Consider the following 13,677-nt stretch of genomic DNA (forward strand, 5'->3'; position numbering starts at 1 on the left):
GAGGAAGAGAAAAAACGGGGAACTATAGGCCAATTAGCCTGACATCAGCAAAATGCTAGAATCTATTATTAGGGACGTGGTAACAGGGCACTTAGAAAATAGTAATATGATTTGGCAGAGTCAACGTGGTTTTATGAAAGGGAATTCATGTTTGACCGCAAGGATCAGTGCTTGGGCCTCAGCTATTTACAGTCTATATTAATGACTTAGATGAAGGGACTGAGTGTAACGTTTCCAAGTTTGCTGATGATACAAAGTTAGGTTGTAAAGTAAGCTGTGAGGAGGACGCAAAGAGGCTGCAGAGAGATATAGACAGGTTGACTGAGTGGGCAAGAACATGGCAAAGGGAATACAATGTGGGGAAGTGTGAAGTTATCCACTTTGGTAGGAAAAACAAAAAAGTAGAATATTGTTGAATGGTGAGAGACTGGGAAATGTTTGCATTCAGAGGGACCTGGGTGTCCTTGTACATGAATCACAGAAAGTTAACATGCAGGTACAGCAAGTCATTAGGAAAACAAATGGTATGTTAGCTTTTGTTACAAAGGGATTGGAGTATAAGAGTGAAGAAGTCTTACTAAATTATACAGGGCATTGGTGGGGCCACACCTGGAGTACTGTGTACAGTTCTGGTCTCCTTACCTAAGGAAAGACATACTTGCCTTAGAGGGAGTGCAACGAAGGTTCACCAGACTGGTTCCTGGGATGAGGGGATTGCCCTATAAGGAGAGACTGAGTAGACTAGGCCTATATTCCCTAGAGTTTAGAAGAATGAGAGGTGATCTCATTGAAACATATAAAATTCTTACGGGGCTTGTTGTTAATGTTGAGAAAATGTTTCCCCTGGCTGGGGAATCTAGAACACGGGGTCACAGTCTGAGAATAAGGGGTCGGCCATTTAGGACTGAGATGAGGAGAAATTTCTTCACTCAGAGGGTTGTGAATCTTTGGAATTCTCTACCTCAGAGAGCTGTGGATGCTCAGTCGTTGAGTATATTCAAGAGAGAGGTCGATACATTTTTGGGAACTAAGGAAATTAAGGGAGATGGGGATAGTGCGGGAAGGTGGAGTTGAGGTAGAAGATCAGCCATGATCTAGTTGAATGGCGGAGCAGGCTCGAAGGGCCAAATGGCCTATTCCAGCTCATATTTGTTATGTTATTATGAAGTCTGAAATGTAAACAGAATATGCTGCAAACACAGACCTCACCCACATTTCATGTCACCTCTCACTGCAGTATTTTATTAATTTCTTGCCAATTTCTACCAAATCTTGCCTCTTTTCCTTGTGAAAATCTTTCCCATGCATTCTCCCTATCTTAGCTGGCTCCACACTCTTTGCTTCTCTTAATGTCCTATCATTGCCTCACTGACAGGATCTTGTACAATCTAACAGGTTCTCCCTTTACTACGGAGCAGTTTTCAGTTAATTGAATGCATGAACTTTCTCTCTGATTAAACTATCTGTGTTTTGTTTGTCTCTTTATTCCGCCCTGCAAAGAGTTTTACTTATCTTCCAGTCTTCAGTTCCGAAGTAGGATGTAACTAAAACACCAGTCTGTTTTTTGAATGCAGACTGATAAAAGCATAACATGCTATAAATACATTTAATTCAGAATTCCAAAACTCAGTGTTTTTTTCTTTTCCTTTTATTTGTCCCATTATTTACTGACATTGAGAGGAATGTTTCATCATCCTTACAGGTAACTGCAGTAATCATGTTTATTTTTAAACCATTCTTTTGGTGAATGTTCTTGTGCTAGTTATAGTTTGGGCTTTCCATTACCCTCTTTATTGGTGTGAACAGCAAATTGCAGTTTCCATAAGCAGACTGTGTGTTCTGTGCAGAGCTCAGAGACTTCGAGGACTCAGACCAGGTATCAGCAGTGACTCAGTGGTTGCACTCTCACCTCTGAGTCAGAAGGTCATGGGTTCAAGTCCCAACTCCAGAGACTTGAGCACAAAATCCAGGCTGACACTCCAGTGCAGTACTGAGGGAGTGCTGCAGTGTCGGACAAGACATTAAACCGAGGTCCCGTCTGCCCTCTCAGCTGGACATGGATTTCAATCTACAGCACAACACTAGAGATGTTGGGGGTACACCAGGAGACCCTGAGAAGGGAGAGATGTAGCTTTTCGAAGGAAAAGCTACACAGAGATTTCCTTATTGGGAAAGGAGTCATGGAGAAAATTGATAGAGAATGATGTGCCTCAATGAATCCGAGACTCGACATTAACGGAACAAAGCAAGGCTTTTATTAACTCAGAAAGTAATACACATTGGAGAAGTGGCTCTCATCCAGAGATCTGCTGTACTCCTGTGAGACACGCTGGAGCTTGCTTAAGTAGGGGCCAGGTATGGGCGGAGCCCTACACACAATACAATACAGGTAAGGAAATGAAACTGAAACTAAACTAAACACAGGGAATACAGTGCCTGATGAATGGCATATTTCATCACATTCACCCCTTCTACAGATTTAGTCTGTTCGGGGGTTTGATAGTCCTGTGTGACCGACGTAGCTGTTGTGGTGCCGCGGGTGTCGGCTGGGTGTCCCCGGTGGCCTCCTGGGTCGCCGCCAGGGTTGTTGAAGGGGTAGTTGGTGGGGGCACCGTTGGTCGATGTTCTTCCGGGGGTGCTGAAAGGATAGTGGGTGGGTAAGAATTGCTGTGATCGTTGTTGCTGTTGTTGTCGTGGTTGTTGTCGTTACCGGCTGGGGCGACGTCTTTTATGGACACTGTGTCCTCCCTTCCGTCGGCGTGCCGGACATACGCGTATTGGGGGTTGGCGTGGAGTAGGTGCACTGACTCCACGAGGGGGTCCGTCTTGTGGCCCCTCACATGCCTTCGTACAAATACGGGGTGGAGAGCCATGACGGCATGGATACGCCCGAGGTGGATTTCCGGGGAAAGACAAACATTCGCTCATGAGGCGTGGCATTAGTGGCCGTACACAATAGCGACCGTATCGAATGGAGCACATCTGGGAGGACTTCCTGCCAGCAGGAGATAGGGAGGCCCTTGGTCCTTAGAGCTAGAGTGACTGCTTTCCATACTGTCCCGTTCTCTCGCTCCACCTGGCCGTTACCCTGGGGGTTGTAGCTGGTGGTACGGCTCGTGGCGATCCCCCTGGACAGCATGTACTGGCGTAGCTCTTCATTCATGAAGGACGCCCCCCTATCCGTATGGATGTAGCTCGGCATACCGAACAGGCAGAACAGGCTGTTGAGGCATTTAATGACCGTGGCGCTGGTCATGTCTGGGCAGGGGAAGGCGAATGGGAAACGGGAGTATTCGTCCACAATGTTCAGGAAGTAAACATTGCGGTCGACTGACGGGAGGGGGCCCTTGAAATCTAAGCTGAGCCGCTCAAAGGGCCGTTTAGCTTTGATTAAGTGGGCTCTATCTGGGCGGTAGAACCGAGGCTTGCACTCAGCGCAAGTGCGGCAGTTCCTGGTCAGAGACGAACTTCCTCAATCGAGTAGGGTAAGTTGCGGGACTTTATGAAGTGGAACAGCCATGTGACCCCTGGGTGGCAGAGGTCGTTGTGGAGGGTCTGTAGCCGATCCCCGGTGGCGCTGGCACACATCCCTCGTGAGAGGGCGTCAGCGGATTCGTTAAGGGCCCCTGGCCGGTAAATGATGTCATACTCAAAGGTGGAGAGCTCGATCCGCCACCTAAGAATCTTATCATTTTTAATCTTCCCCCTCTGTTTATTATTGAACATAAACGCTACCGACCGCTGGTCGGTAAGTAGGGTGAAGCGTTTGCCGGCTAGGTAGTGCCGCCAGTGGCGCACTGCCTCCACGATGGCTTGGGCCTCCTTTTCCACGGAGGAGTGTCTGATCTCGGGCCCTTGGAGGGTCCTCGAGAAGAAAGCTACGGGCCGCCCCGCCTGGTTGAGGGTGGCCACCAAGGCAAAGTCAGACGCATCACTTTCCACTTGAAAGGGAGTGTTTTCGTCCACTGCCTGTAGCGTGGCCCGCTCAATATCCCGCTCAATGCTTTTGAAGGCGGCGTGGGCCTCAGCAGAGAGCGGAAAAGAGGATGCTTTCAAGAGAGGGCGGGCTTTGTCAGAGTAGTTGGGGACCCATTGGGCATAATAAGAAAATAACCCCAGGCACCTTTTCAGGGCTTTGGGAGTGTTGGGCAGGGGGAGCTCCCGTAGGGGGCGCAATCGGTCGGGGTCTGGTCCGATTTCCCCATTCTCCACCACGCTGCCTAGTATGCAGAGGCGCGTGGTGTTGAAAACGCACTTGTCCTCGTTGTAAGTGAGGTTGAGTTTTTGTGCGTTTTTCAGGAACCTCTCGAGGTTCGAGTCGTGATCCTGCTGGTTGTGACCGCAGATGGTGACATTGTCGAGGTAGGGGAAGGTTGCCTGCAAGTGGTGGTCATCGACCATGCGGTCCATCTCCCTCTGGAAGACCGAGACCCCATTCGTCACCCCAAAGGGGACTCTGAGGAATTGGTAGAGGCCTCGAAGGCGGTGTACGGGCAGTCCTCTGGTCTGATAGGGAGCTGGTGGTACGCTGACTTGAGGTCGATGGTGGAGAACACCCGGTGTTGGGCGATTTGGTTCACCATCTCGGATATGCGGGGTAGCGGGTAGGCGTCTAGCTGGGTGTATAGATTAACCATCTGGCTATAATCTATCACCATCCGCTTCTTCTCGCTACCCCTCACCACCACCACCACTTGGGCGCGCCACGGGCTGTTGCTGTGTTCGATAATGCGCTCCTTCAGGAGCCTGTCTACCTCGGTCGCGATAAACCGCCTGTCCTCCCAGCTGTACCTCCTGCTTTTGGTCACTATTGGCCGGCAGTTGGGAGTAAGGTTCGCGAATAGCGAAGGCGGCTTTACCTTCAGGGTAGCCAGACCGCACACTGAGGGGCGGCTGGGACCCACCGTAATTGAGCGTGATGCTTTGGTGGTGGCACTGGAAATCCAGGCCCAAGAGCACGCTCGCACATAGATTCTTCATGATTAGTAATTTAAAATGATCGTATACAGTTCCGTTAACGGACAATTGTACCGCGCAGTAACCCATAATGGTCGATGTCTGGGTTTTATCAGCCATAGAGATGGTGCCCCGAGCAGGGAGCACCGTTAGAGAGAGTTGTTGTGCTAGTTCAGGGTGGATAAAACTCTCCGTGCTTCCACTGTCAATTAAACATTTAACCCCGCACCCGTTTACCTCGATGTCCAACATTGATTTGGATAGCGGGTGCGGTCTGGTCTGGTCCACTGTGACCGATGCCACTGTAGGGCCCTGATCGAGACAAGATGGCGTCCACGCTGTCTGCTCACAAGATGGCGGACCCCACGAGGTCGGGCAAGATGGCGTACAAGATGGCCGCTCCCACGGCGCACACGCGGCGGTGGCGGGTTTTCCAGCGGGGTTCCCTCTGCACACCTTCCCGAAGTGCCCCTTCTTACCGCACTTAAAGCAGGTGGTGCCTTTCGCCGGGCACAGGTTTCTGATGTGCTTCGGCTGCCCACAGAAGTAGCAGTTGGGGCCCCGACGCGTCGCGGCTGTCGTAGGGCTTCTGGGGGAGAGCGGGGCCCCGACGGTGTCGGGCTGCCGGGCGGGGAAGATGCCTTCCAAGATGGCGGCGCCCTTGGTGCACACGTGGCGGCGTGGGCGGCGCGGGCCGAAGAGTAGGCCTCCGAGTTTCTCTGGGCCACATCCAGGGATCGCGCTGTGTCCACAGCCTGTTTCAGGTCCAATCCCGTTTTTTCCAGTAGTCTCTGCCAGATGTAAGTGGAGCTGAGGCCTGCGATAAAGGCATCACGAACAAGCTCGTCAGTGTACACTGCGGCTTTTACATTTTGGCACTTGCAGTCTTTGCCAAGCGTTTTCAGGGTGACTAGGAACTCATCCAGCGATTCCCCAGGTCGCTGTGTGCGAGTAGCGAGCAGATGCCTAGCGTACACCTCGTTCGTAGGCTGCTGGTAATGCGCCTTTAGGATGTCGCAGGCGGCCGGGTACGTGTTGGCGTCTTGGATGAGGGGGTAAACCCGGTGGCTTACCCAATTCCGCAGGATTCCGAGTTTCATACTCTCAGCGTCCGTAGCGCCTGTGATGGCTGCGGAATTGTCCAGGAAGAATTCCATACACTTAAACCAGTGTCCGAATCGTGCCGATGCGTCTGAAGCATGCGGGTCCAAATCCAAACGTTCGGGTTTCAAGAGTTGGGCCATTGCGTTGAAAATTGAGTTAACAAAATTGATGTGCCTCAATGAATCCGAGACTCGACATTAACGGAACAAAGCAAGGCTTTTATTAACTCAGAAAGTAATACACATTGGAGAAGTGGCTCTCATCCAGAGATCTGCTGTACTCCTGTGAGACACGCTGGAGCTTGCTTAAGTAGGGGCCAGGTATGGGCGGAGCCCTACACACAATACAATACAGGTAAGGAAATGAAACTGAAACTAAACTAAACACAGGGAATACAGTGCCTGATGAATGGCATATTTCATCACAGAGAAGTCAAGGAATCCCAGAATGCTCAATGACAGAATCAGGTCATGTCCGTGCCTGTGTCTTTTATTTCGATGTGAGGGGCTGGATTCTCGCCAGTTGCTGGTTTAGCCCACGTGTCTCTGCCACTAACCCACTGATGTCCTGGGGCCCTAATTATTCAAACAGGGCGAGTTAGGACCAGTGATAGTGCTCCTCATTGAGAGACTGAGTTAGCAGGGAGGGAATAGAGCGCTGTTGCAGCCTGTTAATTAAAGGACAGGTGACTTCTTAAACAGCAGGAAACACAAGTGGCAAGAGGACTGTAGGAGTAGCAGTAAGGACACCCTGAATCTTTGATACATCGATGGAAGTGTGTCAGCTTTTATTCATTGAAAGCACTGCGCTATAATTGGTGTCCTCCTGTCTCTGGCGACTGGTTTTGTACCACATTCTCCCCTTCCTGTGCACCCTCCTCATGCTGTGTGAATGGATATTCTTCCCCCATCTACATCATCATCCCCTTCCAGTAGCAGCAAGCCCGTCTTCACTGTGATATTATGTCGTACGTAGTAAGCTGCAGTGATTCTGGAGACTCTCGACAGACTGTATTGCAGGGCTCTACAAGATTTATATAGGCATCGAGAAACTGGGCTTCAAAATCACATAGGGGGAAAATTTGGTTAGTTAGCGCCTCCCGTTAGCGCCTGCGGGGGGGGCGCTAACAGGGCACTCGGAACTTAGCGCCCGAGTGTGGCAATTTTAGCGCCACTCGCAAAATTGACCAGCTGTTTTGCGGCAGCACTAAGCACTACCGCCACGATCTCCTGCGCCCGCAGATCGTGACGTTAGTCGAGCGTACAACCTCCGATAGCGCCTCGGACTGGAAATTGAGTGGCGTCCCCTGCCTTAGCGCCACCCGCTAGGAATGACAGGTTAAGGGGAACGTTTCCAAGTCGGGAAGAGGATGGGGGAGCGCTATTTAAAGGCGGGCGCTTCCTGCCTTTTTTTGTCGGCAACATTTTTGGTACATGCAGGTTGAGGGGGAGAGAGACGTCTGGTGAGATTTAATGCTGTCCTAAGGAGTTTTGGCCCTCAGCAACACTTTTGAGGTTTCTAAGCACCAAGCTCTTTCCCTGGGCCTATCCACTAGTGCTTCCAACACAATTCCTTTCGAGGTCTCTCCAGGCCAAGATTCAAGCTGCAATGAGTGGGATGTGGCTGGCGAGCAAGATGGCCCCGCCCCTTTAAGAACTGGAGGGCGCCGGTCTGTCTGGCTTCCATGGTAACTGCCATCGCCTGAATTTCAGTAGCGTTCTTAGGTAGCGCCTCGCTCCCAGACGTTAGTGCCTTAAGAGAGGTGTGTAGCGCCTGATTTAGCGCTCAAATCACCTACAGGGGCGAGAGAGGCGAATTTTGCAATCGGAGGTGATAATTAGCGCCAGGCGCTAAAGTTTGCGCCCGGCCAATGTTAACGCCCCAAAATGGATGAATTCCAATTTTTCCACCCTATAGTCTTCTCTATCGCCCTTCTTGCACTGACATAGGCCTCATTATGTCTGGTGTCCCCCTCTGTCTGTAGAAACCTTACTGCAGTGTAAGCCATGACTGCTGGGGATAACCCTGATCACCAATCAACCATCTTGATACTTGGCTTGAGTCAGAGGAGCTGGTGTGGTAGATTAACACATGAAGAAAGCATCAAGACAGCTTCCCAGATAGTGGGCTTAATGTTCAATATTAGATATGGGACATCACACACTAGCTCCACATGAATCAAACTAAAGCATTACTTGTTCATGATACTGAGCAGGTTTTCATACGGGGCTTTGATATGTATTCAGTCCATTGCTCCTTGTATCTGTGGGAACCCTGCCAGTCTGTAGCACTGGACAGCTCGTCCTCATTGTTTTTCTGGTTCCATTGGGAAGAAAACGAAGTGAATGGCCCACAGTTTTCTAAAAATTCATTCATGCGATGTGGGTGTCGCTGGCAAGGCCAGCATTTATTGCCCATCCCTAATTGCCCTTGAGAAGGTGGTGGTGAGCCGCCTTTTTTGAACCGCTGCAGTCCGTGTGGTGAAGGTGCTCCCACAGTGCTCTTATGGATGGAGTTCCAGGATTTTGACCCAGCGACGATGAAGGAATGCCAAAATACTTCCAAGTCAGGATGGTGTGTGACTTGGAGGGGAACTTGGAGGTGGTGGTGTTCCCATATGCCTTCTGCCCTTCTCCTGCTAGGTGGAAGAGGTTGCGGGTTTGGGAAGTGCCGCCGAAGAAGCCTTCGTGAGTTGCTGCAGTGCATCTTGTCGATGGTACACACTGCAGCCACGGTACGCCGGTGGTGGAGGGAGTGATGTTTAAGGTGGTGAATGGGGTGCCAATCAAACGGGCTGCTTTGTCTGGGATGGTGTCGAGCTTCTTGAGTGTTGTTGGAGCTGCACTCATCCAGGCAAGTGGAGAGTATTCCATCACACTCCTTACCTGTGCCTTGTAGATGGTGGAAAGGCTTTGGGGAGTCAGGAGTTGAGACACTCACCGCAGAATACCTAGCCTCTGACCTGCTCTTGTTGCCACTGTATTTATGTGGCTGGTTCAGTTAAGTTTCTGGTCAATGGTGACCCCCCAGATGTTGATGGTGGGAGATTCGGCGACGGTAATGTCGTTGAATGTCAAGGGGCGGTGGTTAGACTCTCACTTGTTGGAGATAGACATTGCCTGGCACTTCTGTGGCGCGAATGTTACCTGCCACTTATCAGCCCAAGCCTGAACGTTGTCCAGGTCTTGTTGCAAGCGGGCATGGACTGCTTCATTATCTGAGGAGTTGTGAATAGCACTGAACACTGTGCAGTCATCAGCGAACATCCCCATTTCTGGCCTTATGTTGGAGGGAAGGTCATTGATGAAGCAGCTGAAGATGGTTGGGCCTAAGACACTGCCTGAGGAACTCCTGCAGCGAAGTCCTGGGGCCGTGATGATTGACCTTCAACCACCACAACCATCTTCCTTTGTGCTAGGTATGACTCCAGCCAGTGGAGAGTTTCCCCCCCCGTTTCCCACTAACTTCAGTTTTACTCGGGCTCCTTGATGCCACACTCAGTCAAATGCTGCCTGGATGTCAAGGGCAGTCACTCTCACCTCACCTCTGGAATTCAGCTCCTTTGTCCATGTCTGGACCAAGGCATCAATGAGGTCTGGGGCCGAGTAGTCTTGGCGGAACCCAAACTGGGCATCAGTGAGCAGGTTATTGGTGAGTAAGTGCCACTTGATAGCACTGTCGATGACACCTTCCATCACTTTGCTGATGATTGAGAGTAGACTGATGGATGGTAATTGGCTGGATTGGATTTGTCCTGCTTTTTGTGGACAGGACATACCCGAGCAGTTTTCCAGAATGTTGGATAGATGCCAGTGTTGTAGCTGTACTGGAACAGCTTGGCTTGACGCGTGGCTAGTTCTGGAGCATGAGGAGAGCATCAGTCACCTTCTTTATGCAATGATGCATGATGAATGTGGTAAAGGTCACCAGATGCTGCCTGGAAGGATCCCGGTCCAAATGCAATAAAATTCAAGAACGCAGTGACATTGACTGCCAGACAGTGCTACTGTCCAAGTGGGTGTGAGCTGCGGGTCAGCAGCAAGCAGCGGACGAATCTACCCAAAAGCATCTGGGGGAGGGCTGCATCTTCGTGGGAGGAGAGGCACCGAGAAATGCAGATTAGCGCCTCACAATGGGAGGTGAATCATAAATTTCTCATCATTTACCAATGATTTTAAATCTATGACCTATGGTTATTGACCATTATTAAATTATAGGTCAATCCAGACAAACAAATTCCACTGTCCCACTCACTCCCCCTACACTTTAATATGCTTCTTTTCAACCAATTATCTAATTTCCTTTTAAAGAATTTACTGACTCCGTTTCCCTGTCCCTGGTGTCCAGTGTTGCTGAAGACATGGGGGGTATTTAACATTTAAAAGGCTAAATTCCCAAATGTAATAAGAACTTAAGAAATAGGAGCAGGAGTCGACCATACAGCCCTTCGAGCCTGCTCCGCCATTCAATAAGATCATGGCTGATCGTCGACCTCAACTCCACTTTCCCGCCTGATCCCCATATCGCTGGATTCCCCTAGAGTCCAAAAATCATTCTATCTCAGCCTGGAATATACTCAACGACTCAGCATCCACAGCCCTTTCGAGTAGAGAATTCCAAAGATTCACAACCCTCTGAGTGAAGAAATGGTCTTAAATGGCCGACTACTTATCCTGAGACTATGCCCCCTAGTTCGAGACTCTCCAGCCAGGGGAAACAACCTCTCAGCATCTACCCTGTCAACCCCCCTCAGAATCTTATATGTTTCAATGAGATCACCTCTCATTCTTCTAAACTCCAGAGACTATAGTCCCAATTTACTCAATCTCTCCTCATCGGACAACCCTCTCATCCCAGGGATCAATCAAGTGAACCTTTGTTGCACCGCCTCTAAGGCATGTATGTCCTTTCTCAGATAAAGGAGACCAGGACTGTGCACAGTGCTCCAGGTGTGGTCTCACCAAGGCCCTGTACAATTGTAGTAAGATTTCCTTACTCTTGTTCTCCAACCCCCTTGCAATAAAGGCCAACACGCCATTTGCCTTCCGAATTGCTTGCTGTAACTTCATGCTAACTTTCTGTGTTTCCTGTACGAGGACATCCCATTGCCTCTGAACACCAACATTATATAGTTTCTCACCATTTAAAATATATTGTTTTTCTATTCTTCCTACCAAAGTGAATAACCTCACATTTCCCCACATTAGACTCCATCTGCCACCTTATTACCCACTCACTTAACCTGTCTATATCCCATTGCAGACTCTTTGTGTCCTCCACACAGCTTACTTACCCACCTAGCTTTGTATCATCAGCAAACTTGGATACGTTACACTCGGTCCCTTCACCTAAGTCATGAATATAGATTGTAAATAGCTGAGGCCCAAGCACTGATCCTTGCAGCACCCACTAGTTACAGTCTGTCAACCGGAAAATGACCCGTTTATCGCTGATTGATCGTGAGCTTTCAGAAAACCGGCCTCCAGCAGCAGCAGTTTTCAGTTTTCAAATGTAGCTCCTCATGTCCCTTACATTTCTGACCAGTCTACTCTCACCTAAAGTTGGCTCCCTATTCAAGCGGAAATTGTATTGACACCGACTCACAATATGGAAATAGCCAAGACTCCAGGATTTGGGACAGGGACACATCCATGGGGCAGGCAGAAGTTCAGCACAGCCCAGATCTGCCCTGAAAACGCTCCCACTGGAATTTCTGCTAATTATTCAGCAAAAATGTCAAATGGAAGCTGATCTGACAATGATGTATCGTAACAGAAAACCGACCAGTAAAATCTAGTCAGTTACAAATACAATTAGATATTTATTATAAAAAGACAGGTCGCTTCTACTAATAGAGAGAGCTGTTTAATAGCTGGTGTCAGGAAGCTCACACCCACCTGTATTAATCACCGTCAGCATCTTTCTCCACACTCTGTACTGCAGTGACCCAATGTACTTCCCCACATTTATTAAAGGGTGAACCTTCTGCGGCTCTGGGAGAGTTCGCTTCGCTCTGGAACAGGAGATAAAGGGCAGTGTTGGATCATTCCAGGGTGGGCAAGAGATATTAGAAATTAAAATATCGACTCAAATCAAGAGTGTAAATTATACCTTTTCACAGTTTCCGGAAATTTCTGCGGAACAAGAACAATTATTATTATTTGTGTTTAGAGAACATTTTATCACAAAAAGAAACAGAGTGGATTCCACAGAAAAGTACATTCTAAATATGGAAAGTTATTGGACTGCCTCTTCCTGTCCTCACTGTACTGTGAGTTACTCCACATTACAACTGACTCGGTCTGACTGCACAACACAACTCACAGAGCTACAATCCAATTGTACAATCCTGAAGAGTCTCAAATTCTTAGAATTAAAATATTATTTGAAGAGAGTCACTTTAATCTATTCAAGTTGTAACCTGCATGTGTCCTTTGCCCAAAGGAGATGAATGTATCTGTGAATCTAGACCAGTGTTGTCCAATAGAAATGGCTGACTAGCCACAGGTGTGACCAGAGAGACACCGTTTTAACCACGTGAACTAGTTCAGTAGAAAACACCTTACACACTCACACAATATCGGTACTTCACGTGTATATTTACTGAACAAACATCTTTCACCAATCAGTAGTCACAGAAGTAAAGCACTCGCAACAATCACAAAACACTGGCACACTCTGCTTCTCATCTCACCATTTTACCATCAGATGCACAAAGAGGTTAAAGTACACTTGCTTAATGCGTGTGAATATAACTATTGAACTATTGGGAGAAAGCTCTGCCTATCTGTGTGTCTGACCCTGTGCAGAGCTCTCTCCTGGACAGAGTCAGTACAGTTCCAGCCAGGCAGGAGCCAAGCAATGTGAACACGGTCCTGCCTGGCTGATCCCGGACTGTCGTTACCGCTCTCTGACTAGCAGCTGCAGTGTAAATGCACTCTCGGGGGAGAATGGTCTGACCGTTCTGAGGGGTTTCTTACTCTGTATGAAGTTTATTTTCTTCAATGTTTGATTTAATGAAACTGTCCCCTTATAATAATATTTCACAGCAAACAAGCTCCAGATTTAGGAACTTCCATGTTAAAGTGCTCTTGGGTGTGAGACAGAAAACCAAAGGTCACAGGTGATTGGTCTTATTTTGGTTAGTGAGTGAGTTTTATATTAGTGAGTGAGATAGAACAAGTCCAGTGAACTATAGACCAATTAGCTGAACGTCAGTAGTAGGAAAGATAATGGAATCCTTACTCAAAGATGTAATAGAAAAACATCTAGAATCTGAAAATATAATGAAGAATAGTCAGCACTGATTTCAAAAGGGAAGGTCATGCTTGACCAACCTTATTGAATTCTCTGAAGTAACAGAAAGGGTAGACAAGGGGAATTCAGTAGACGTAACATATTTGGATTTCCAAAAGGCCTTTGATAAGGTGCCGCATAGTAGACTCGTGACTAAGGTCAGAACATGTGGAGTCAGGGGACAAGCAGCAGAATGGATAGCAAGCTGGCTACAGAACAGAAAACAGAGAAATGGTGAGACAAATCAGTATTTGTAGGGAAATGGTGTTAGGAAAATTGATGGGACTGAAGGCCGATAAATCCCCAGGGCCTGATAATCTA

At 48.5% G+C, this 13,677-nt stretch overlaps 2 protein-coding genes across 2 annotated transcripts in view; one reads left to right on the top strand and one right to left on the bottom strand.

The window, feature by feature from the left end:
• Positions 1–13,677, top strand: part of LOC147096194 (E3 ubiquitin-protein ligase TRIM39-like) — a 546,064-nt gene that overhangs the window by 42,516 nt on the left and 489,871 nt on the right. The gene's annotated exons all lie outside the window — the stretch shown is intronic.
• Positions 1–13,677, bottom strand: part of LOC147096195 (zinc-binding protein A33-like) — a 75,903-nt gene that overhangs the window by 10,303 nt on the left and 51,923 nt on the right. Inside the window, exons 4-5 of the mRNA XM_085975065.1 lie at positions 12,172–12,194; positions 11,958–12,073 (exon numbers count right to left, since the gene is read on the bottom strand). Of these exons, the coding sequence (XP_085831191.1) occupies positions 11,958–12,073; positions 12,172–12,194 (139 nt within the window). The remainder of the gene's footprint in view (positions 1–11,957; positions 12,074–12,171; positions 12,195–13,677) is intronic.

The sequence above is a fragment of the Somniosus microcephalus genome, unplaced genomic scaffold (genome assembly GCF_052327205.1).
Source record: "Somniosus microcephalus isolate GS21.2 unplaced genomic scaffold, FLI_Smic_1.0 unresolved_chr1, whole genome shotgun sequence".
In the NCBI taxonomy this organism is placed as follows: Eukaryota; Metazoa; Chordata; class Chondrichthyes; order Squaliformes; family Somniosidae; genus Somniosus; species Somniosus microcephalus.